General features: G+C 39.7%; 2 protein-coding genes across 7 annotated transcripts in view; one reads left to right on the top strand and one right to left on the bottom strand.

The window, feature by feature from the left end:
• Window positions 1-5,450, top strand: part of RARB (retinoic acid receptor beta) — a 307,841-nt gene extending 302,391 nt beyond the window's left edge. For all 3 annotated transcript variants that reach the window (XM_077811262.1, XM_077811264.1, XM_077811263.1), the window contains exon 8: window positions 5,254-5,450. In XM_077811262.1, the coding sequence (XP_077667388.1) occupies window positions 5,254-5,450 (197 nt within the window). The remainder of the gene's footprint in view (window positions 1-5,253) is intronic.
• Window positions 5,451-6,648: 1,198 nt separating this feature from the next.
• The window catches only part of TOP2B (DNA topoisomerase II beta), a 127,432-nt gene continuing 108,855 nt past the window's right edge, over window positions 6,649-25,225 (bottom strand). For 3 of the 4 annotated variants that reach the window (XM_077811257.1, XM_077811259.1, XM_077811260.1), the window contains 11 exons: window positions 24,865-25,020; window positions 24,638-24,721; window positions 18,565-18,762; window positions 18,060-18,207; window positions 16,459-16,617; window positions 14,533-14,737; window positions 13,641-13,723; window positions 13,172-13,282; window positions 10,912-11,034; window positions 7,381-7,478; window positions 6,649-7,136 (listed from right to left, as the gene is read on the bottom strand). In XM_077811257.1, the coding sequence (XP_077667383.1) occupies window positions 6,975-7,136; window positions 7,381-7,478; window positions 10,912-11,034; window positions 13,172-13,282; window positions 13,641-13,723; window positions 14,533-14,737; window positions 16,459-16,617; window positions 18,060-18,207; window positions 18,565-18,762; window positions 24,638-24,721; window positions 24,865-25,020 (1,527 nt within the window). In that variant the 3' untranslated portion in view covers window positions 6,649-6,974. The remainder of the gene's footprint in view (window positions 7,137-7,380; window positions 7,479-10,911; window positions 11,035-13,171; window positions 13,283-13,640; window positions 13,724-14,532; window positions 14,738-16,458; window positions 16,618-18,059; window positions 18,208-18,564; window positions 18,763-24,637; window positions 24,722-24,864; window positions 25,021-25,225) is intronic. The other variant, XM_077811258.1, reaches the window with a different exon arrangement.

Raw genomic sequence — 25,225 nt, 5'->3', positions numbered from 1 at the left:
TAAGTTAGAGCTTCTGAAATTCATCAGCATGTCTCGTCCAGAGTTGCTGCCACACTGTGAGGATGTAGCTGTTGGCCTGGATATGCCATTGTTCATCTGAAATTGGCACTAGGCCAGCAGCACTGAACATGAGTGTATGAACAGCTGCTGAAAAAGGATGTCACAAAGTCAATTGTTGCAAGTCAGCAGGTGTAGGTTTTCCTTCTGGAGGTAGGCAGATACTCATCTCGTCAGCTTTACATATGTGTAACTGCATTGGCTTCAGTGGAGTTACACCCTACTTACACCAGTGTGAGAGCAGAGGCAGGCCATGAATCTTCAGTTGAATAGTTAGTGCACTGATCCATTGTATCACCTGTCCCCTGTTTTTAATGGTCAGTATTCTACTTTCTTGAAAGTTTCCAGCCTCTCTCTTCTCCCCTGCAGATATCAAAAGCAATGTTAGGTTTCCTTCAGCTGCTAGATTTGTCAGGAGATTTCTGTATGTAAACTAATGGAATCTGTTATACTGATTTAAAAGGAAAACAACTGACTGCATTTGTATTTGACAGCATGCCTCAAAACTTTTCCCAGTCAGATCCCAGAAAAGAAGTCAGCATCTTAGTATAGTTGCTTTCAATTAAAATCTAAGTTGTCATTAGCTTTAAGACCACAGGGATCTAGGTTAAGAGGTTAGAATTCAATTTATATGGTGACGTGAGATTTATACGCTGAAGTGAAAAGTTAGCCTTAAGGCTTGATGTAAATTAAAAGATCATTCTAGAGGGAAGTTCCAGAACTGGAGTAGAAAGCAAAAGTGGTCCTCAAAGATCTAAATATCATACATAGTTTAATAAAGCTCATCATTTGTTCATGAGGGTGAAGTTCAGAAAGTTGATTGTCTCTCTATCAGGCTAAATTTACAAAGTTAACCTGTAACAACATAAGGCTATAAAAATGTTTAGGAAAGGTCACCCAGTCTACCATACATGCTTCTGGGAAATTTTGTCTTATTTCCACTTTCCTGTTTTTTTTTTACCATAGCTCTTCTTATTGTAAGCGGGGGAATAGTCCCACTATTGTGGGGAACTTTCCTGGCTTCTGCACTACCCCGGTGAAGTGGGTTAGCAAAAGGATCTGAGTCCTTGCTCCCACTTCCTTTACCCAGTGGCCTCCCTGCCCTTGAGGAATCCCCTTCCCCTTCCACTCTCCTGTCTGGCAAAGTCCTCGTAACCCCAACAAGGCTGGGCCCAGGATTCCTGGGGGGGCTCTCAACCCCCAACCCTGCTGCAGTCACCTAAGACAGGGGCTAAGGTGTCCCCACTCCGGGGTACTCTCTCTGCACTGGGCACTTCTCTGACCCACTGATCATTACATACAATTTAAAGCAAATGCAAGTTATTTAACCAACAATTAATTTTAAAAAGAATAAGGAAAAATGGGAAAGGTGAAAGGAAACATCACAGTGTCTCTGGAATGTCAGGGCAGTTCACAGTCTGTTCCTTGTAGGTTCCAGGCTGCCTTCTCAGACTCTGGCTGTGCTCCAGGGATGCTGTGGGTTGGACACTTGCTCTAGTGGTGGCCACACGCTCTCAGGCTCTAGGTGGCAGGGCCCTTCTTCCCAATGTTACCCCTGCCCTGTCAGGGTTACCAATCCCCCTCTGAGTCTGGCCTGCAGAGCCTCCTGGCTGAGGCATCTCCCTGTGCTGGACCCACCCTCGCTCTCCCCAGCTGCTCACGACGCCCGGCCCCAGCTCCAGCCCCACTCTGCCTCCAGCTCCCTTGGCTGCTTCTCTGATCCCTCTGGCTTTGGTTGCTTCAGCTCTCCTCCCAGCACAGGTCTGCTCTGTGGGCTGCTTCTGTGAGTCTGCTCCCAGCACTGATCTGCTTCCTGGGCTGTTTTTCTGGCCCCTCTGGATCTGGCACAGCTCTGCTCCCCAGCTCAGCTTGGGCCCCTGCTTTCACCTTAGCTCAGCCCCACTCTGTCTGACGCAGGCAATTCCAGCTCACACTGAGGACAGGACCTCCCTGGCCTCCTGACTCCCTGATTAGCCTGCTCGCCCTGTCATTCAGGCTGACCTGGAGTATTGGCCTTTCTCCATTGTTCCTGGGGACTAAGTCTCAGGGTCCTGATTTCCCATCAACGCTTCCCTCTTTTAGTACTGGAAGCTAGCAACCAAAACACCCCCACTGAATGTTAGTAAGGGGGCAACAGTCCCCTTACATTATCCATGCAAATTGCATCCAGGCACCTATATCCAAAATGCAGATGTTCAAAATACCTGCTCGGCTCCCCCCTAAGCCTGTAGGTGCCTCACTTTCCACTGGTAAAGTCCCCTTAGGGCCTAAATTTCTCCCACAGGGCATGCACCCAGCTGCCTGAGTCCTAGCACGACTGAGCAGCTTACTGGTTAAGGCCCCGTAGGGTTCATAAAGTAGGTATTTGTCCCATCTTGCCCACTGAGGCTAACATGTCTATTGAATTGAGTTCTGCATAAAATACCCACCACCATTAATGCCAGTGATTAGAGCAATACCTGTGTTCAAATTCCCAGTCTGCCTGTTCCTGTGTAGCAGGAACTTGGGTCTCCCATGACCCAGGAGAGAGTCCTAACCTCTCTCTGGGGCCCAATGAATACTTAATTATTGACACAGAAGTGGAACGTCTTCAACAGGAGACACAGAGATCCAGCTCATCCAGTGCTGCCTGCTCAGTTTTTTAAAAGGACTGATCTGACTTTGGCACCGAACTCCAGGGAAGGGTTCTCAGTCGTGACTCCTGAGTGGTCCAGAGGGAGGCACCTCCCTCTCAAGTTAGATGCCTAACTTCCTTTGAGGGGCAGGTCTTAGGATACGCTCCCCCCGCCCCGTCTGCTTTTTCCTATGAGATAGCTTATGCAGTTCCCTGCTCAGAATCCTGCTGCTTCTTCAACCCTTAGCTGAACAGTTGGCCAGAGCGATTGTTCATCATTTGGTCTGTTCCTGTATGACCACAAGGGCTTGAAAGCCCAAGAGGTCAACTTTGGAACAGACTTGATGAATCCATGTAATAGGAGGTCTGCCTCCATCCCTCGGTTGGTGGAATTTTATCCTGGATGTTACAAGCCGTCCGGAGAACAGCATTCTCGTGATATGTCTGAAAAGTGGAATACCCTGTCTGTGGACAATGGCCTCAGTAGTCTGTAGACCAGAGCGACTGTAAACAGCTGCATTACAAATTAAATAATTCCACTTGATACCCAATGTACAACGATGACATTTTATGTGGAAAGCCTCCAGCTTTCCCCAGTCTGAGTGGCATAGTGTCCATGTTTCACAATCGTACAACTGTACAGAGAGCACACAGCTCAAATAGATTCTGAACTTGGTTGTTGTGCTGAGATTACATTGCTTCCATATTCATGGTAAACGACCCAGGGCAGACGCTGCAATGCCAATCCGATGGAGAACCTCCATGTGCAAGTTGGAGCATGCTGGCTTTTATAAAACCCATTCTTAGGCACCTAACTCTCCCCTTCCATTGTAGAGGGCACCTGAATGCCTAACTTGGGGCTGTGAATTTGACTTGATGCCTAAGTCCCCCTGATGAATCCCACCCTCTGTGTATACCTATGAGCAACAGAAATGCATTACTGTGGTAACTGAAAAGGAAAGGGATTTTTCCAGGGAGCCTAATTCCCTTAGGTGCTGACAAAATCTCCACCATGCTAGCTATTTAAACCCAATGCATTATCATCAGTTTCTTGAATTCAGGGTAGTTCTAAGGTTTATTTGGGGGTTATACAAGCAGTGAGGGAAAGTAAATCCCTTGTTAAGCTGCAGGCATGGAGAACTTTCCACATACGAAATGTCATACTGGATAAAACAGAGGCCTCTTTAGTTAATTGTCTTGTCTGATTGTGGCCAATACTAGATACTTTAGAGGAAGGTATAAAGAAACATTAGTATATAATTATGGAACTTATACAACAGATGGTAAGTTTCTTCCTATTCCATTAGTAATTGCTGGCTCATGCTCTGAAGCATATGAGCCCTTTTTTATTGTAATGCATTCTAGAGTGCCATTTCTACATAAAAATACAATTAGTTCAGAGGAAACTGGTGCTATTACCTATAAAGTTTCCAAATACTTTAAACTACATTTTATTGCTTAGTGGAGTACAATCCTTTTGTTAGGAGGGATATGATGACATGTTAAAATAGTTTCTATTTCATGGCATATAATGACTTCAGGTTGGAAAGAAGTCCGTGTTTAACCTGTGTTGTTCACGTTTACCATTTCTAGCACTGCATTTTGTAGTCTCTCATACGTATATTTAAAATGTCAAAAAGCCTGTGTCTGTTTATCAGCCTGTTGCAGAGGTTGCTGTAGTGTTGAAGGGTTTAGAAACAAAACCTTAGAGTATGCAGGGAGTGATGTTTTCTTATTTATTTTTGTAATCAGCTATAGAACATCCCTAGGAACAGACTAGTGGAAATATTGGAAGTGAGTGTGTGTAAAGCAACTCCAGCAAAAATATCAGAGTGCACTCTACTGCTAAACAAATAAGATTTTCTGAAATTTCAAAATTAGAAGCCTTATTCTGATCTCATAGTGTTGTAAATCAAAAGTAAATGGCGTAACCACAAAGGAACCAGGCCCTGTACATTAAGGCAAATTCTGCCCTAACTAATATTTTATATCCTTTGCTGCTCCAGTACATGCAGTGGAGCTAAACTGATTATGAATCAGGACCCTCTCCCAGTCCTTTAATTAAATTTGGTATTTTGTAAAGTTTTACCAGTATGGATGATTCTGAAGAGAAGTTGAAAATGGTTTTCTTTCACTAAAAAGAAAGTTACTGGTCAGTCCCTTTACCCATAGTGTAGCTTGTAGCTTTTATTCTGAAACTTCACAAACTGTTCAAAAGGAATTGATCTAATATTGCTTTTTAGTGACAAATAATTCTGACTGTTTTATGTGTACACTCAAGTACTGCTATTTTTACGCTACAACAATTTATGAAATATTTTGCTTATAGAACCTTGTGCAACTCTGAAGGACATAAACAAAACCACTGACCCCAAAATCTTGTAAGCAAAATATTTCATAAATTGATTACAGGCAAGGAGTTTAAACTATCAAACAGAGAAAAAAATCAAAATGAAAGGTTTCACTGTATCCCATCTCAATGGGAATACTTTGTCTTGAACTGAGATTTCTAAAAGTAATGCTTAATATTAATATGAACAGCCCCGCTACTGTTAACCAAAAGGATTTTTCTGTTTTTAAAGGTGCAGAACGTGTCATTACATTGAAAATGGAAATCCCTGGATCAATGCCACCTCTTATTCAGGAAATGTTGGAGAACTCTGAGGGACATGAACCACTGACACCAAGCTCCAGTGGAAATACAGCAGAGCACAGTCCTAGCATCTCACCCAGCTCAGTGGATAATAGCAGTGTCAGTCAATCTCCACTTTTGCAATAAGACATTTTACAGCTACTTTAGACATTCCTAATACCTTATGTACAGGGATGAAAAAAACAAGAAAAACATTTTTACTTCTGCTTAGTTTCTGGACTTAATATATATATTATATTAAAACTCAACAAGGACCAAGAAGTTTTCATATGTATCCGTATATTACTCCTTGCTGTTTAAAACTAGAAAACGTTTGAAACTCTAAATCAGCCATTTCAGTCAGCAACAAGAAACTAGTTAAGCTTCTGTTTTCTCTTCTGAACAACCAAGACTGCATGGTGACAAGACCAAGCTCAAACTTTAAATTCTGGTTACATTTCTGATGACTTTGTACATACAAATGTATGGCTCTACTGGCTGTTTGGTGCTTTCCTTTTTTGTCTTGCATATCTAAAAGGATCAGGACATCAAGTTTATAAAAAATGGACTACTTGTACATGTCCAGCTAAGAACATTTAAAAAGACATTCTGATTTAGTTAGTATGAAAACGTGTCATTGCTCTTTTTGATGCCCTCAGTTTCTATCTCCTTCCCCATAAAAGTATTCAAAAAATCTGCATCAGTGTAACTACCAGATCAGTTATTCAGATGTCAATTGTTCCACTGTTAATGTCACTTTAAAAGGTGGTTTATTACTTGGCTGATGACATAGCTACACATTTTTTTCAGTGCTAGCCTCCAAGGCAGAAACACTTTTTAGTGTTACCATGTTTTTGTTTACAAGCCATTAGGGAAACTTCATGGGATAACCAACAGGCTTATTCACTACTTTTGAATTGGTGAGTCTAGTTTATTTCCTTAAGAAACTGGGGCCAGGAGTTGGGCTTTCCCAACATGCCTGATGCCAATGGGCTACCACAAGGACTTCCAAAATACATGGGGGAGAGAATCTGGCTTCTTGACCTTGTTAAATCACCATGAAGCAGAGTGAAAACAGTGGTAGAAGGGTTAACTGATTTAAAAAATGTCAGTTTCTTACATTTCATTTAAAGCACTAGTGGATTTTTTTGATTGATATATATATTCTAGCAAGTCTGTGATGTACTTTCACTGGCTCTGTTTGTACATTGAGATTGTTTAACAATGCTTTCTATGTTCATATACTGTTTACCTTTTTCCATGGAGTCTCCTGGCAAAGAATAAAATATATTTATTTTAAAACTGTGTAGACGCAGTACCTGTAGTCCAAATCTTCACACAAGAGTGACAGGTTTTCCGTTTTTAATGTTTAAACTTCATTTCAAAAAGCAGGTCTGCAGTTTGCAACCATGACAATTAAAATATGTGCTTTAGCACAGCTGACTAAAACATTTCTACGAGCCAGTCAGACAAATACATGACATTTCAATGAGTAAAAAAGATCATAAAACTGTAGGTGTAAGAACAAAATGTTAAAATGCCTACACACAATAAAAACCATCAATTACATCATCACATAAAATAAGTCAAATGTACAAAAGTCTGCGACAGAAGGGACAAAAGGACAACACAAGATATTTGTTGGAAAATGTTTGTGTGCTCTTTGGGCACTTAATTAAACATAGTAAAATCATCATCTTCATCAGACTCTGCAAAATATTTCACTTCTTTTCTAGCCCGACCCATCCGTGGCTTAGATGCTGGTTCAGAAGCAAAGTCTGACTGAAAGATGTCTACATCAGAATCCTGGTCAAAGGAGGCTTTCTTGGATTTCTTAGAAAGAAAAAGAAAAAACCCATGATGCGATAAAAATACAGAATTCTGACATTCACACTGGAAACAAACATTTCTATAACATCTAGATTCTAGACCTATCTAAAATCCCAGTTCAGAATAATGATCAGATTTAGACGTTTTAAAATATTGTAAAAATGCTTCATGTGATACAGAAAATAACAGCTGGATATCAAGAAGCCAAACCTTGTCCTTTTCATGCAACAACAGACCCTGAACTGACCTTGCTTGGGGCTGACTTGGGTGTTTTCTTCCCAGGGTTGTATTCACCTTCATTTTCAGAACCAGATGCTTTCCTTTTCTTTGATCCTCTACCCTTTCCTGGTTGAGAAAAAATAAAATAATTTTACTGATATTAAAAAAGTGAAATTTCTTGGTGTTCTGAATGTTAGCAGATAGATTTCTAAAACAGTTTAATTTCATCCAAAGGCTAAAACATTCTACAGTTTCACTTCTATCTATGCAAAATGTAAGTAAAATGCTACCATTCTGCCACTCCAATGTGTCTCACTTTCTGTTTCATACCTTTATTTTGCTTCTTTGAAACTATCATCTTGTCATAGGAATCTCACTCTTGCATTTCATGCACTCAGTTCAGGACAAGGCAGTGCTCTACTAGATCTACAGCTGTTGGATCTCTGAGGCAGTGGTAGTTAAATGAGATCTCCACTCTCCTTACAGGCTATCCATGACCAACTGTCATCATCATCTATTCAGAGGAATTAGCCTGATGTCTCATCACTGAGGCATTCTTTCCATGTAGTCTCTGGCTATTCTGTTCAGTCTGCTGTGTTGTATCTACTTAGGAGCTCTCAACTGTGAGGGAGTGGACCTACTATAAAATTCAGCTGTGGCCATAGTGTGAGGGATGAAAGCTGGTTTCCCACTGAACTGATTCAAAGGGCCAAAACCTCCTACACTAGGATAGTTTTGCTCTGTCTTTTACTGGGAACATGAGACCCAAGAGTGAAAATGGTATCTGAAGAATAAAGGTTCCTATAAGAAACATGAGTAATTATGAAGAAAGAGGTTTTGTGCCATTAAATGAATTTCCATAAAGTACAGTTCACTTAGCAGTTTTACAACATTGGCTATTGTGGGAGATACCAAGTCAATGTGTAATGCTGTACCAATGGGAAACATCTCCTGGTGCAAGTGCTGGAGGAACCAACTAGGGCAGAGCTCTTCTTGACCTGCTGCTCACAAACTGGGAAGAATTAGTAGGGGAAGCAAAAGTGGATGGGAACCTGGGAGGCAGTGACCATGAGATGGTCGAGTTCAGGATCCTGACACAAGGGAGAAAGGAGAGCAGCAGAATACAGACCCTGGACTTCAGAAAAGCAGACTTTGACTCCCTCAAGGAACTGATGGGCAGGATCCCCTGGGAGAATAACATGAGGGGGAAAGGAGTCCAGGAGAGCTGGCTGTATTTTAAAGAATCCTTATTGAGGTTACAGGGACAAACCATCCCGATGTGTAGAAAGAATAGTAAATATGGCAGGCGACCAGCTTGGCTTAACAGTGAAATCCTTGCTGATCTTGAACACAAAAAAGAAGCTTACAAGAAGTGGAAGATTGGACAAATGACCAGGGAAGAGTATAAAAATATTGCTTGGGCATGCAGGAGTGAAATCAGGAAGGCCAAATCACACCTGGAGTTGCAGCTAGCAAGAGATGTTAAGAGTAACAAGAAGGGTTTCTTCAGGTATGTTAGCAACAAGAAAAAAGTCAAGGAAAGTGTGGGCCCCTTACTGAATTAGGGAGGCAACCTAGTGACAGAAGATGTGGAAAAAGCTAATGTACTCAATGCTTTTTTTGCCTCTGTCTTCACGAACAAGGTCAGCTCCCAGACTACTGCACTGGGCAACACAGCATGGGGAGAAGGTGACCAGCCCTCTGTGGAGAAAGAAGTGGTTCGGGACTATTTAGAAAAGCCGGACGAGCACAAGTCCATGGGGCCGGATGCGCTGCATTTGAGAGTGCTAAAGGAGTTGGTGGATGTGATTGCAGAGCCATTAGCTATTATCTTTGAAAACTCATGGTGTCGGGGGAGGTCCTGGACGACTGGAAAAAGACTAATATAGTGCCCATCTTTTAAAAAGGGAAGGAGGAGGATCCGGGGGAACTACAGGCCAGTCAGCCTCACCTCAGTCCCTGGAAAAATCTCAGAGCAGGTCCTCAAGGAATCAATTCTGAGGCACTTAGAGGAAAGGAAAGTTATCAGGAACAGTCAGCATGGATTCACCAAGGGCAAGTCATGCTTGACTAATCTAATTGCCTTCTATGACGAGATAACTGGCTCTGTGGATGAGGGGAAAGCAGTGGACATGTTATTCCTTGACTTTAGCAAAGCTTTGGATATGGTCTCCCATGGTATTCTTGCCAGCAAGTTAAAGTATGGACTGGATGAATGGAAGATAAGGTCAAGAGAAAACTGGTTAGATTGTCGGGCTCAACGGGTAGTGAACAATGGCTCCATCTCTAGTTGGCAGCCGGTATCAAGTGGAGTGCCCCAAGGGTTGGTCCTAGGGCCGGTTTTGTTCAATATCTTCATTAATGATCTAGACGATGGCGTGGATTACACCTTCAGCAAGTTTGCAGATGACACTAAACTGGGAGGAGTGGTAGATATGCTGGAGGGTAGGAATAGGATACAAAGGGACCTAGACAAATTAGAGGATTGGGCCAAAAGAAATCTGATGAGGTTCAATAAGGACAAGTGCAGAGTCCTGCACTTAGGACAGAAGAATCCCATGCACCACTACAGACGAGGGATCGAATGGCTAGGCAGCAGTTCTGCAGAAAAGGACCTAGGGGTTACAGTGGACGAGAAGCTGGATATGAGTCAACAGTGTGCCCTTGTTGCCAAGAAGGCCAATGGCATTTTGGGATGTATAAGTAGGGGCACTGCCAGCAGATTGAGGGACGTGATCTATTAGACATTGGTGAGGCCTCACCTGGAGTACTGTGTCCAGTTTTGGGCCCCCCACTACAAGAAGGATGTGGAAAAACTGGAAAACGTCCAGCGGAGGGTAACAAAAATGATTAGGGGACTGGAACACATGACTTATGAGGAGAGGCTGAGGGAACTGGGATTGTTTAGTCTGAGAAGAGAAGAATGAGGGGGGATTTGATAGCAGCCTTCAACTACCTGAAAGGGGGTTCCAAAGAGGATGGATCTTGACTGTTCTCAGTGGTAGCAGTTGACGGAACGAGGAGCAATGGTCTCAAGTTGCAGGGGGGGAGGTTTAGGTTGGATATTAGGAAAAACTTTTTCACTAGGAAGGTGGTGAAACACTGGAATGCGTTACCTAGGGAGGTGGTGGAATCTCCTTCCTCAGAAGTTTTTAAGGTCAGGCTTGACAAAGTCCTGGCTGGGATGATTTAGTTGGGGATTGGTCCTGCTTTGAGCAGGGGGTTGGACTAGATGACCTCTTGAGGTCCCTTCCAACCCTGATATTCTATGATCTCATGGCTGACTAGTTCATATTAGGAAATGAACGGTTTTCATGACACTCAGTTCTAGTTTTAGGAACAGTGCTGTTTTTTCATTCACAAAACTCAATTTGATCCTGTGTTATACAGAGAAGCTGAGAAAATCAGACAATTCACTTAATACAACATGCTTGGAAGTGTAAGCTTTAGTGGTGATGGGGTAACATTAGTAAGATATAATGTAGTAAAATTCTACAGATATGTATCTATAGTGAAATAATATACTAATCCTAACAATGCAGTGCACCAAAATCCTTACCTTTGGGTGGTGCAGTCTTCTTTGGAATGCCAAATTCTGAATCTGAATCAGAGTTTATAATTTCCATCTTCTTCCGCTTGGGAGATCTTTTAGGTTTAGACGGTATGTCTGAAGCTGGTTTTGCTGTTCACAAAATCAGAGATACTAAAGATGCTGAATTCACATATTAGGTTAATAAATCTTATAGTTAAATAAGAAGATACTAGGCACTCTGATTATAGTATAATTATCATGTAGCATGGGGTAATTAATTGTTTTTTGGCAAGGTCCAGATTTCTTGGTCAAGGTATTGTCAAGGTCCAGACTCCAGAGAAAATAATACAAAAACAATAACAATACTGATGATAAGTAAATAAAAAGATGTCACAGTCCATTCAAAAGCATCTGGCGGTTCGGATTTGGCCCATGGTCTGCCTATTAACTACCTCTGATGTAGCAAATGAGTATGAGAGAAGAGTTTTCTGTACTTGGGAAAATTATGCCCCTTATACTCAGGCTGAAGCTTTCTCTCTGTTGCATTAGCTGGAGGTCAATATTTGTCGTTTACGGAATTAACTGCATCAATGAGGTTGGAGCGCAAAAACTGAAATGTTTTATTTAAGACTCTTGTGTTTTGTGCGCAAATAACTCAAACACAGCTTTGTTTTAAAGTCTAAAAATGGGTATTTGTTTTTAAAAACAATGCATCACTTCAGTTTTGAAAAAAGTTAAATTGTCTGCATCCACATAGAGAGACTTCAAGTGTGCATATTTCTTTTTCACATTTATGACAGCTGAGAATGTTAACCTCAAAATGGAAAAATGTTCTATTTGAGTAAACATTTTTCTTTCAATGTTCAGTTTTATGGTTTTAGACTTACATAATAAATTAATAATAGTTATGAAAAAGGAGGGGTAGCAGGAAAGAAAGCCTACAAAACTACTGGGGGTGAAACAGAGGAGGCAGGATACAGAGGCCGGTGCCATGAAGGAGTAGATGAGCTGGGTGCAGGAGAGGGGAAGGGAAACATGAAAGAGACAAGGGCAGAAAGATATGGAGGGGCAGAGTTGTGCAGTGACTTAAAGGTAAGGGCCAACTAGTTTGAACACCATGTGGAGGAGAACCATATTTTTCACCATTTTAAGTTAAGGTGTGTCGTAAGAAAAACAAGTATCTCATCGTTCACTAAGAGCTAGCAAAGCACTTAAGTATGCATTTATAATTGCTTTGTTAGAGTGGGACATAAGTCTCTTATCCTTAAAAGAGGGATCCTCTCTCACTGCGCTAGCAGTCCACAGGCCAGTACGCCACGAGATGGAACCCATAAGGAAGGATTTGCCCAGGAGAAGAAATAGCCCATGGAAAGACAGATCAAAATGAAAATGGGAAGCATTTACACAAGCACCACGATCAGAGGGTTGCCCAGAAAGATCAGTAGCTTTGTGCCTCACTTTCCCTTCAGAACCATGACTGATAGAGTTGAACCTCCTGATGAGTCTTGGCGCTGGCTAACAGGTCTAAAAAAAATCCGAACATCACTGCGGGACCAGATTCAGCCAATGAACGATACACTTACATGGGGACAATTCACCCATTCTAATTCTCTCTGCAGCACATGCAAAGGCCTTCCCTGTGAGCGAGACCAATTCTGTCATTCCCACTGAAGCAAATAGGGGACCCCCAAAGCTTCAAGGAGGGCCTCTTATCCTCAGGATTCCTAGTATCCAAGAAAGACAACTATGCTAAGTGAAATTGACCTTAATCTCCAATTCCCTACCAGATTCAGAGAATCGTGGTGATTTCTCCTCAGCGCTCATGTTATCTTTTATTTCTCTTAAGAACAGCCGTAAGAGATCCAAGAAGTGCTCTGAGCCTTTAGATTAGTTGTTTGCTCAACCCACTGGAGAAAACTTCAAAGCATGAGCACCTTGGAGTGACTACTTCAGTTTAAAAGTGCCTCCTGGAGCTGTCCGATATGGACCTAGAGTTTCACTCAGGTCATGGAGCCTCTAATGGCCAAAAAAAATAGTTCATGAACACCAATCTAAATTTTAATACTAATCTCAGATATGGAAAGAATTAGGATCTGTGATCACAGTGGCCAGTGAAGAGAGACAGACTAATATAATTAAGAAGCTGGAAGGGGTTTGTACCCTTTGTTCCACACTACTGGGTCCCAAGGAAAGGAACTCCCACTATGGGGATCTGTAGAAGTAATGTTATTTAGAAGAGCTACTCTTTCAGTAAATAGGTTGATTTACTACAAATACAGCTAATTACCTTTTTTAGCCGCTACTGTTTTACTTTGAGTTTTTTCTGTTTGTTTCAGGGTAAATGAAGATGAGAAAACTGGAGCAGAATCCTCTTCATCACTGTCTAATTTTGTTGCATCTAAAAGCAAACAAACAAACAAACAAATGAAAAAAGAGTTCAGGACATGATGTAAGCATATACATTGACTGCATGATTTAATTCTACTAGATATAAAATGTATTTGATTCCAGTTAAAGTTAAGGCTATGAAGAAAGTACACCTGACATTCTAGGGAGTCAATAAGGACATTGCAAATTCTTCTTATCTGTGATAATCTGACAACTACAAAACTTTTGGCATATGCTTTGTTTTTCTAGCATTATTCTTTCCAGATTTACAGAGATTTTTCTGATTTGACCAAATAACCTACAAAGTCTGTACTGAGTGTGTGTGTGTGTGTGTGTCTCTCTCTATAGTGTTAACTGAGTAAACATACCATCATCTGTCTTCTGAGAATAAGATGGAAATGAGAACAGGTTTCCAAAATCTTGATTCTTCTTGTCGTGAGATGTTTTTCTACTTTAAAAAAAATGAAAAAAAGAAACTGTATATGCATTGTGCTATATACATTGTACTGTACAGGCACTGTACTAAACACTTCAGAGATTAAACTAGTATTGTAAAATATATAGCACTTTTGCCACCTCTTTGCAAAAATTTACCACTATATAACTATTTCTCAGCCAAATGTTTTGACCATTTGACATTATTGGAAATTTTCAGTTTTGCTGTTTTTGTCAACCTATTTTGTATACTAAAACTGAGGCAGGGGGCATGGTGAGAAGCAGAGAAACTTAGCAATGCCATTTGGCAAGCAGCACCTTCAAAACTATAGTACTACTTGGGCCACACTATGCTTGCTTCCACATAGGTGCACTGGAAAGGTGAGAATATGCTGAGAATCCCTTCCCTCCAATCTACCCGTACAGGAGGCACTCCTAAGGAGGCTGCAGATGCCGTTTAGGAAATATGGGGGAGGATGAGGATAAGGTTAAGCTAAATCTAGGTTCCAAAGCTGGCATGTCTGTATGAGGCTATCCTTCCCCAGTCTCCAAACTCCGGGAAGGAGGGGGTCAGGAAGTATTCCTAGAACACATTATGCTTCATTGACACACACAAGTGAAATGCACCTCCACCCCTCCCCAGCAGGTATAATTTGGCCTTTAATACCATCATTTTGTGTATGCATATTATTAACTTGTTAATCCATTGCCCAATTGTCCCCAAAATGATCTCCATGTTTCTGATTTGAGATGGACCAAAATCACTAAAGAGTTATCTTAAATTAAAAAATAATATTAAAGAAACTATTTGGTTACTGTACTTACTCTGGTGAAGGTTTTGATTTGACTGGAGAGAAGTCATATTCATCTTTATCTAAACTGTCTGATGGAACAAACTCATCCTCTCGGTCATTTATGACCGGAGATGCTTTTACTTTCAGTTCATCTAAATCATTATTATTGTTGGCATCATCGTCATCAGCATCATCTTCCTCTTCTGAGAAATCAAAAGTATACTTGGGTCTTTCAGCTAAGAAAAACGGAAAGCATTTCAATGTAGTTATTATTTTTATTATTGTAGCATATAGAATCATAGATTAGGGTTGGAAGAGACCTCAGGAGGTCATACAGTGCAACCCCCTGCTCAAAGCAGGACCAACCCCAACTAAATCATCCCAGCCAGGGCTTTGTCAAGCAAGGCCTTAAAAACCTCCAAGGATAGAGATTCCACCACCTCCCTAAGTAACCCATTCCAGTGTTTCACCAGCTTCCTAGTGAAATAGTTTTTCCTAATATCCAGCCTAGACCTCCCCCACTGCAAATTGAGACCATTGCTCCTTGTTCTGTCATCTGTCACCACTGAAAACAGCCTAGCTCCATCCTCTTTGGAACCCCCCTTCAGGTAGTTGAAGGCTGCTATCAAATCCCCCCTCACTCTTCTCTTCTGAAAACTAAATAAGCCCAGTTCCTCAGTCTCTCCTCGTAAGTCATGTGCCCCAGCCTCCTAATAATTTTTGCCCTCCACTGGACTCTCTCCAGTTTGTCCACATCCTTTCCGTAGTGGGGGCCCCAAAACTGGCCTCACCGGTGCCGAATAGAGGGGAATAATCATTTCCCTTGATCTGCTGGCAGTGCTCCTACTAATGCGGCCCAATATGCTGTTAGCCTTCTTGGCAACAAGGGCACACTGTTGACTCATATCCAGCTTCTCATCCACTGTAATCCCCAGGTCCTTTTCTGCAGAATTTTGGATTTTGTTATATCTTTGCTTGCTAGATTGAAGAGCCTTCTATCGATGTCCCAATGTGCTAGCCACTTCACAAACAAATAATAAAATGCAATCTATGTTTATGACAAGATGCAACAGGTAGAAAAAGCAAACAAATGGTGATTTGGGGGTTGAAAGGACAAGGTAATAAAATTAACAAATTTTGCATAAAAAGCAGAAATCACAGATTGCCAATGCCTAGCCATTGTCAGATGGCAGTGTTCTTTAGACACTAATCAATGCCATCTACATTCATCTCTTAAGGAAGGATGTGAAATCTATCTCTTAAGAGGGAACATAAATGACTGAACCCATCTCCATTCTTTATTATTTTAAAGCTTGAGCAAACTGTTCCCAAATCCCTAAATTTATGAACAATTTTCAGGATACATTTCTCAGATGCTGTCTACCTCAGACTGTAGTATGTTCATATAGCAGGAACTAAATATTTTAGAACAGATTGTGGTTTTTCTTTTGGTAGTTTTATAGTAGTCTGCCTCTGTTACCTAGTTAAAAATATATAATGTAACTGCTTTGTAATAGCTGAATCTTGTTTCCATTTACCTGTTTCATGAGTCTTTTTTTTTCCTGTTAACTAGGAAGTATGGAGTTCTAGCAGCTGCCAGTCCACACTGCAAAACCTACTATTATAAAGAGTTAATTCCAAGAAACATTCATCTCTTAAGGAAGGATGTGAAACCTACCTCTTATGAGGGAACATAAATAACTGAATGTATCTCCTTCTTTAATATAAAGCTTAGTGTTTTAAGCAGAATTTTAGCAGTATTTTAGAGCAGAATTGACAACACAAGCTATATGCAGGTTATCAAGTCCCCTATTCAAAGTAAGGAAAGATCAGGATTAAAGATATTCTGAGAGGCATATTTAAGACTTAAGTTTGCATATTCTGTTCATACAGTAGTTCACCTACAGTCAGTCATTCTATAATACACAGTGCTTCTTTTATAAAAAACTGGGAGTACCTGCAGCTCTTCTAAGCAAAGAGTCCCTTGGAATAATCACAGGTTCATTTTCTTCTAAATCACTTTCAGACTTGGATTCATCATCTGACCAAGGGTTTCGTTTCTTCACTTTTTTTGCAGTGGATTTTGTGGAAGATGGTGTTCTTCTCACCCTGGTACCTAAAATAAAATGAAATACTTAGAATGGGGTAGGGGAGGGAGGGTGTTAAGGGGGCCAGGGGAAGGGGCACAGTGTTTTTTCTTATTCTTTATAATGCCTAAAATTGGCTTCCTACATTTCTGTAAAAGCTTTTCTGAAAGGAGTATCAAGTTCTCATTTCCCCTTTTCTTCCCAAAGGACATTTACCAATCTTTGAAGGTCCAGGTAATACAACTTTACAGAAGAATGAAGCCCTTTCTCTTATACACACGCCTCTCCCTCTTTGTCCTTTACTTTCTCATTTTGCATCCTCTTTTTTGTTTGTTTAGTTTTTTGCAATCTATTTTTATTTTCTCTTTTTTGCTTTCCTCATCTATTTCTTGTATCACTAGAAGGTTACATGCTGCTCAGGACACAGACATCCACTGGTTATTCTGTGGTGCCAGGATACAAGTTCTGGCAACTGAGTTATATGTTCTGAGAACAGACATGCATAGCCTGGACACTGAGCTGCTTCATGACATTGTAGCTCTGTATGTATGAGCTATGGCCAGTGGTACTGGGGACCACTTCAAGAATATGACAGATATCCAAACGCTGCCTTTTAATACTCACAGCAGCACATTTGTTCTTGCGAGTCAGGGGGCTTGTCTAGACTCTGGAAACCCACAGCTGTTCTAAGTGCAGCCTTGCCTCCCTGCTTTCACCTCTACCTCTGCAGTAATATAACAACCCCAAAGACTATTAAAAAGAAGTTCTTTTTTTATAATTAAATAAATGTATTTTTCCACTCTATACTCCCAAATCTTAAGCATTCTGGCACAATTTTTTTTAAATCGTCTTTGGAAAGAGACAAAACCTGGAAAAACTCAGCACAATAGCGCTATTTTTAGTCAATTACTAGTTACTAAAACCAGGAGGTTAGAATGGATATGATTATGCAACTACCTACAGCATTTACTACCTCGCCTACTGTCATTGCTACTTTGCTACTAAACTATGGTATAGCTTTTCTAAAGCACTTGGACATAACCTTAGCATGAGAAGGATTATATAAAGCTACATAGTGGTAATTATTATGGTATGTTTCTCCTGTGGCAATGCTTTTAAAAATGCATATGGTCCCTTCTGGTACACTAATATAGTATAAAGCAAAAACGGTATTTTTAAGATTCCTACAGCCTCTAACAAACTAAAGGTACAAAAAAAAGTTGATAATATAATGAACATAAATATAGTACAAAGAAAAGGAGGACTTGTGGCACCTTAGAGACTAACAAATTTATTTGAGCATAAACTTTCGTGAGCTAGAGCTCACTTCATCGGATGAATATATATAAAAATATAAAATATATATATTATAATATAAAAAAATATATATAGTACGTAGCTTTGGCCAGCTGTGTATCTTAATCTTATATAATATGTAATGAGTTTAATTACCAGTGTGCAAGTAACTTACCAGGCTCCTTTTTCTCCCTCTTGGTTTTAGAAGTTTTAGACACTGAGACAGATGTATTCAGTGAGTCCTCGCCGCCACCACCCTCTGCCGGGGTTACACCAAATTCCTCATCAAATTCCATTTTTATTGCTAGAGAATCAAGATCACCCTAAAAATTAAAAAGGAGGTGGATAAATCTGTAGTGAAAAGAAATAGCAATACTGTGTGCTTCAGGACCAAACTGTAATATATTTATTAGTCTTTGCCAAAGAATAAACAGGCCAATACTGAGACTTGGTGGTGAAAAAAACAGCAGTAAGTAATTACAATAAGCTTGCCAATATAAAGCAACCAGAAATTTAGTGCTGTCCTTTTTGTAGACTGTGTGCAATAAAAAGCAAAAGTGTCTTTATAGTTCCACTGGTCTAGTGGCTTGGATTCTTCCTGTGCAAACTGCTAACGTAAAAAGCAGTAGCACTTCCTACAGAACTAGTATGAAAATGATAAATTAAATAGTTTGACTTGCCTTCTTCTTCTTTAGCAATTTCTTACTAGCATCAGCTTTCATGGCAGATGTAACCTGTGGAACTATTCTTCTACCAAATGGGGATGGCATGGTCTCTTCTAACTGAAGTTTCTTCATCTTGGGTTTACCAACTTTACCCTTTATTGGTTTGCCAGCCATGCCAGCCAAAATATCTTCTCTTTCTTGAGCTTCTACTTTCTAATGAGCAATAAAGGGAAAAACAGATATAAGTAACTTGTTAAACACAATTCATAGACTATAAGGACATCAGGGACCATTGGGACCACCTAGTTTAGATGTTCTCAATGGACTTCTCTGAATTAATTTCTGCTTGAACTAAAGCATCTCTTTTAGAAAAACATCCAATCTTGATTTTAAAACTTCCAGTGATGGAGAATCCACCATAACACTTGGCAAGATATTCAACAGTCAGTGACCCTCACTGTTAAAAACTGCACATTATTTCTAGTTTGAATTTGCCTAGCTTTGACTTCCAGGCACTGGATTTTGTTATATCCTTGCTTGCTAGATTGAAGAGCCTTCTATTATTCAATTTTGGTTCCCCACATAGGTACATATAGCCTGTGGTCAAGTCAACCCTTAACCTTTTCTTTGATAAGCTAAATAGATTGAGATTCTTGAGTCTTTCACTATAAAGGAATGTTTTCCAATTATTTAACCATTCTTGTCATCTTCTCTGAACCCTCTCCAATTTATCAACGTCTTTCTTGTATTGTGGACACCAGAACTGGACACAGCTGTTGTACCAAATACAGATGTAATATAATGTCCCTACTTCTACGCAATATTTCCCTTTTTATACATTGAAGAATTTCATTAGTCTTTTTGGTCACACTGGGAGCTCATGTTCAGCTGATTTTTCCACCATGATGCCCAAGTCCTTTTCAGGTTACTGTTCCCAGGACAGAGGTCCCCAATTTGTATGTATGGAATATATTCTTTGTTCCTAGTTGTATGACTACATTTGGCTGTATTAAAATGCACATTGTTTGCTTGCACCCAAAATACCAAGTGATCCAGATTGCTCTTTTTCAGTGCCATTTCTTCTTCATTATTCACCACTCCCCCAAACTTTGGATCATCTTTATCAGTAATGTTTTTGTTTTCTTCCAGGTAATTAATAAAAATGTAAATAGTGTAGGGCCAAAAAACAATCCCTGCAGAACCCCACTAGAAACACACCCATTCAATGATGATTTCCTGTTTTCAATACAATTTTGAGACCTATTGCTTAACCAGTTTTTTTACTTAGTTTAAGGTGTGCCATGTTAATTTTGCATCATTCTAGTTTCTTAATCAAAATGTTGTGCAGTAGCAAGTCAAATGCATGACAGAAGTCTTAAGTATATTACATCAACATGATTATCTTTATCAACCAAACTCATGATCTCATCAAAAATGATATAGTTTGACAAAATTAATTTTCCATAAACTCATGTGACTGGCATAATTATATTACAAGGTATTAGACCTATTTGGGAACTAGCTCAATCTATAGACATTAAAATTTTGAGCATGTGAGGATTTTCTGTGCATTACAGTTAAGCTCAATTGTCTTCTTAACTTTTGGAATTACAGATTTCATCTAATTCTGGTCAGACTGATCCAAGTGTAGCCTGGAACCACTTTAAACTTGATTTTACATTCAATATTCAAAGGTAATTATGCACAGTAATTATTCCAAAAATCACTTCTTTCAGTTTGTTCTTATTGCCACAGGTATGAGGAACAGAAGAAAGAGACACGCTGAGGAGACAGTATTTTGCATGAAAAAGGAAACCTGGGATAGGATCTACAATTAACATGTAAGTAAAGAATCACAGAATCATAGACTTTAAGGTCAGAAGGGCCCAGTATGATAGTCTAGTCTGACCTCCTGCACAATGTGGGCCATAGAATCTCACCCACCCACGCCGGCAACAAACCCCTAACCTATGTCTGAACTATTGAAGTTCTCAAATCGTGGTTTAAAGACTTCAAGGTGCAGAGAATCCTCCAGCAAGTGACCCGTGCCCCACGCTGCAGAAGAAGGCAAACACCCCCCAGGGACTGTGCCAATCTGCCCTGAAGGAAAATTCCTTCCCAACCCCAAATATGGTGATCAGCTAAAACCTAAGCATGTGGGCAAGACTTATCAGCCAGACACCCAGGAAAGAATTCTCTGTAGTAACTCAGATCCCACCCCATCTAACATCCCATCACAGCCATTGGGCATATTCACCACTATTAGTCAAAGATCAATTAATTGCCAAAATTAGGCTATCCCATCATACCATCATACCATCCCATATCCCATCATACCATCATACCATAAACTTATCAAGCTTAGTCTCGAAGCCAGATATGTCTTTTGCCACCACTGCTCCCCTTGGAAGGCGGTTCCAGAACTTCACTCCTCTGATGGTTAGAAACCTTCGTCTAATTTCAAGTCTGAATTTCCTGATGGCCAGTTTATACCCATTTGTTCTTGTGTCCACACTGGTACTGAGCTTAAATAATTTCTCTTCCTCCCTGGTATTTATCCCTCTGATATACTTATAGAGAGCAATCATATCTCCCCTCAGCCTCCTTTTGGTTAGGCTAAACAAGCCAAGAATCGTATATTGTGATCTACACCTAGCAAGGGACATAACAGGCAATAAGAAGAGCTTCTATAAATGCATTAGGAACAAGAGAAATACTAAGGAAAGTGTAGGTCCACTACTTATCAGGGAAGGGGAGCTCATAATAGACAACAGCAAAAAGGCGGAGGTGTTTAATGCCTATTTTGCTTTAGCCTTAACTAAAAAGAGTAATTGTGATTTTGGAATTGTAATATTAGTAACATAGGGGACAGAACACAAGACAGAACAGGAAAAGAACAGATTAAACATTCAGATAGGTTAGATGTATTCAAGTCAGCAGGGCCTGATGAAAGTAGACCTCGGGTACTTAAGCTGAAGCAATCTTGGAACCATTAGTGATTATCTTAGAGAACTCATGGAGGACAGGTTGAGGGCCCAGAGGACTGGAAAAGGCCAAATAGTATCTATCTTTAAAAAAGAGAAAAGGACCCAGAGAATCATGCACCAGTAAGCCTAACTTTGATAAATGGAAAGGTATTGGAACAAATTATTAAACAACTAATTTGTAAGCACCTAAAGGATAACAGGGTTATAAATAATAGCGAGCAAGGATCCGTCAAGAACAAATCATGCCAAACCAACTTAATCTCATTCTTTGACAGAGTTATTGGCCTACTGGATATGTGATATATCTTGATTTTTGTAAGACAGTCCCCCAAGACATTCTCATAAGAAAACCAGGGAAATGTGTCCTAGATGAAATTACTACAAGGTGGATACACAACTCGTTGAAAGACCATATTCAGAGAGAGTTATCATAAATGGCTCACTTTCAAACTCGGAGGACATATCTAGTGGGGTCTAGTCAGGATATGTTCTGGATCAGGTACTTTGCAACATTTTCATTAGTGACTCAGATAATGGAGTGGAGAGTATGCTTATAAGATTTGCAGATGACACCAAGCTGGGAGGTGTTGCAAGCACACTGGGAAAACAGGATTAGAATTCAAAATGACCTTGACAAACTGGAGAATTGGTCTGAAATCAACAAATGAAATTCAATAAAGACAAGTGGAAAGTAGTACACTTGGGAAGGAAAAATCATATGCACAAATTCAAAATGGTTAGAACTGGCTAAGGCCAGGCAGTAGTACTACTGAAAAGGATGTGGGGATTAAAGTGGATTACAAATTGAATACGAGTCAACAATGTGAGACAGCTGCAAAAAAGGCTAATATTCTGGGGTGTATTAACAGAAATATTGCATATAAGACACGGGAGGTAAATGACCCACTCTACTTGCACTAGTGAGGCCTCAGCTGAAGTATTGCATCCAGTTTTGGGCACATTTTAAAAAAAGATGTGGACAAATTGGAGACAGTCCAAAGAGCAACAAAAATGATAAAAGGTTTAGAAAACCTGACCAATGTGAAAAGGTTAAATAAATGGGCACATCTAGTATTGAGAAAAGAAGATTGAGAGGGGGACTGGATAACAGTCTTCAAATACATTAAGAGCTGTTATAAAGAGGATGGTAATCAATTGTTCTTCATGTCCACTGAAGGTAGAAGAAGAATGGACTTAATCTGCAGCAAGGGAGATTTAGGTTAGATATTAGGAAAAATGTTTTAACTATAAGGACAGTTAAATACTGGAACAGGTTTCCAAGGGAAGTTATGAAATCCCTGTCACTGGAGGTTTTTAAGAACAGATAAGACAAACACCTATCAGGGATGGTCTCGGTATACCTGGCCCTGCCTGAGCATGGGGGGGGGAGGGGGGGAGGGAAGAATAGATGACCTGTTGAGGTCCCTTCCAGCCCTACCTTTCTATGATTATATGTAAGGCTGTCAAGTGATTTAAAAAATTAATCACGATTAATCATGCTATTAAACAATATCAGAATACCATTTATTTAAATATTTGTGGATGTTTTCTACATTTTCAAATATAGTAATTTCAATTACAACACAGAATCCAAAGTGTACAGTGCTCACTTTATATTTATTTTTTATTACAAATATTTGCACTGTAAAAAATAAAATAAATAGTATTTACAAGTACTGTACTGCAATCTCTTTATCAGGAAATTTGAACTTCAGGAGATACTGCTATTCGCTTCTTGTTTACAATGTCACCTGAAAGTCAGGAAAGGCATTCGCATGGCATTGTTGTAGCCAGTGTCACCAGATATTTGAGACGGATGTGCTAAAGATTCATATGACCCTTCATGCTTCAACCACCATTCCAGAGGACATGCATCCCTGCTGATGGCGGGTTCTGCTCGATAATAATCCAAAGCAGTACAGACTGATGTGTGTTCATTTTCATCATCTGAGTCAGATGCCACCAGCATCCACGGTTGATTTTCTTTTTTGGTGGTTCAGGTTCTGTAGTTTTCGCATCAGAGTGTTGCTCTTTTAAGACTTCTGAAAGCATGCTCCACACCTCGTCCCTCTCAGATTTTGGAAAGTACTTCAGATTCTTAAACCTTGGGCTGAGTGCTGTATCTATTTTTAGAAATTGGTACCCTCTTTGCATTTTGTCAAATCTGCAGTGAATGTTTCTTAAAACATGTGCTGGGTCATCATCTAAGACTGCTATAACATGAAATATATGACAGAATGAGGGTAAAACAGAGCAGGAGACATACAATTCCCGCACCCCACACCCCCAAGGAGTTCAGTCAGAAATTTAATTAATGCATCATTTTTTTAACGAGCGTCATCAGCAGCAAAGCATATCCTCTGGAATGGTGACCAAAGCATGAAGAGGCATACAAACGTTTAGTATATCTGGCAGGTAAATACCTTGCAATGCCGACTACAAAAGCGCCATGCAAACACCTCACTTTCTGATGACGTTGTAAATAAAGAAGCGGACAGCATTATCTCCCGTAACTGTAAACAAACTTGTTTGTCTTAGCAATTGGCTGAACAAGAAGTAGGACAGAGTGGACTTGTAGACGCTAAAGTTTTACATTGTTTTATTTTTGAGTGCAGTTATGTAATTAAAAAAAACTACATTTGTAAGTTCATGATAAAGAGATTGCACTAGAGTACTTGTATGAGGTGAATTGAAAAATACTATTTCTTTATCATTTTTACAGTGTAAACATTTGTAATAAAAAATAATATAAAGTGAGCACTGTACATTTCGTATTCTACGCTCTAATTGAAATCAATATATTTGAAAATGTAGAAAAACATCCAAAAATATTTAATACATTTAACTGGTATTCTATTATTAACAGTGTGATTAAAGCTGCGATTAATTTTTTTAATCAATCACATGAGTTAACTGCGATTAATTGACAGCCCCAATTCTATGTTGATGAAAGAAAACAGCCATCCTGGCACGACATATCAAAAGATTTCCTGCTCCCAATTTATTGTACATTATTTCTATAACTGCTTTTTAAGGAAAACAATAACAATTAAAATGTTAATTCTTAATAAAAACTTATTCATAAATGTATTTAAACATACATCAAGCTCTTCAATGAAAGCTGCTAAATCTTCTTTCCAGAGATCTGAAGGAGACTTCCTCCGGAGGTCAGTGAGTTCTCTCCCCTAAAACATAAAGGTAGTATGTAGCAATTTAGGTTACTATATAAAGAATACCAAATTTGAACATTCACAATATAAATGCTTTATATTAGATCTAATGGTGCTGATGAAATGGTTTCAAAATGGTTTTTCCACAACATTCAAACCTTTGAATCTCTCTGTTTAATTAGATCTTCTACTTTCTCCTTAGTAAGACACCACAGAGACATGTTTAAGATGTAGTTAAAATCAGGGCCTGAGGTAGAGCCTGAAGAAGAGGAGGCATCATCATTCAGATTCTGTGTTTCTTCCTCTTCTGCTGCCTGCAATGAAATCGTATTCAAACTGTAATTTCAAATTATGATTTTACACATACTTTAGAACTATAAAAGAGACTGAATTAGATGGCAGTGCATTCCAATCACATTATACAACTGTCTCTTTCAGGAAAGGACACTAATATTTTAGTTGTTATCTGGAACTGCTTCCATAACCAAGGGTGTTATGAATTTTAGTTTTGGAGGGAAT

Source organism: Eretmochelys imbricata, chromosome 2 (assembly GCF_965152235.1).
Source record: "Eretmochelys imbricata isolate rEreImb1 chromosome 2, rEreImb1.hap1, whole genome shotgun sequence".
Classification (NCBI taxonomy): Eukaryota; Metazoa; Chordata; order Testudines; family Cheloniidae; genus Eretmochelys; species Eretmochelys imbricata.
The sequence above is the reverse complement of the archived record's forward strand: the minus strand, read 5'-3'. Positions and strand labels throughout refer to the sequence as shown.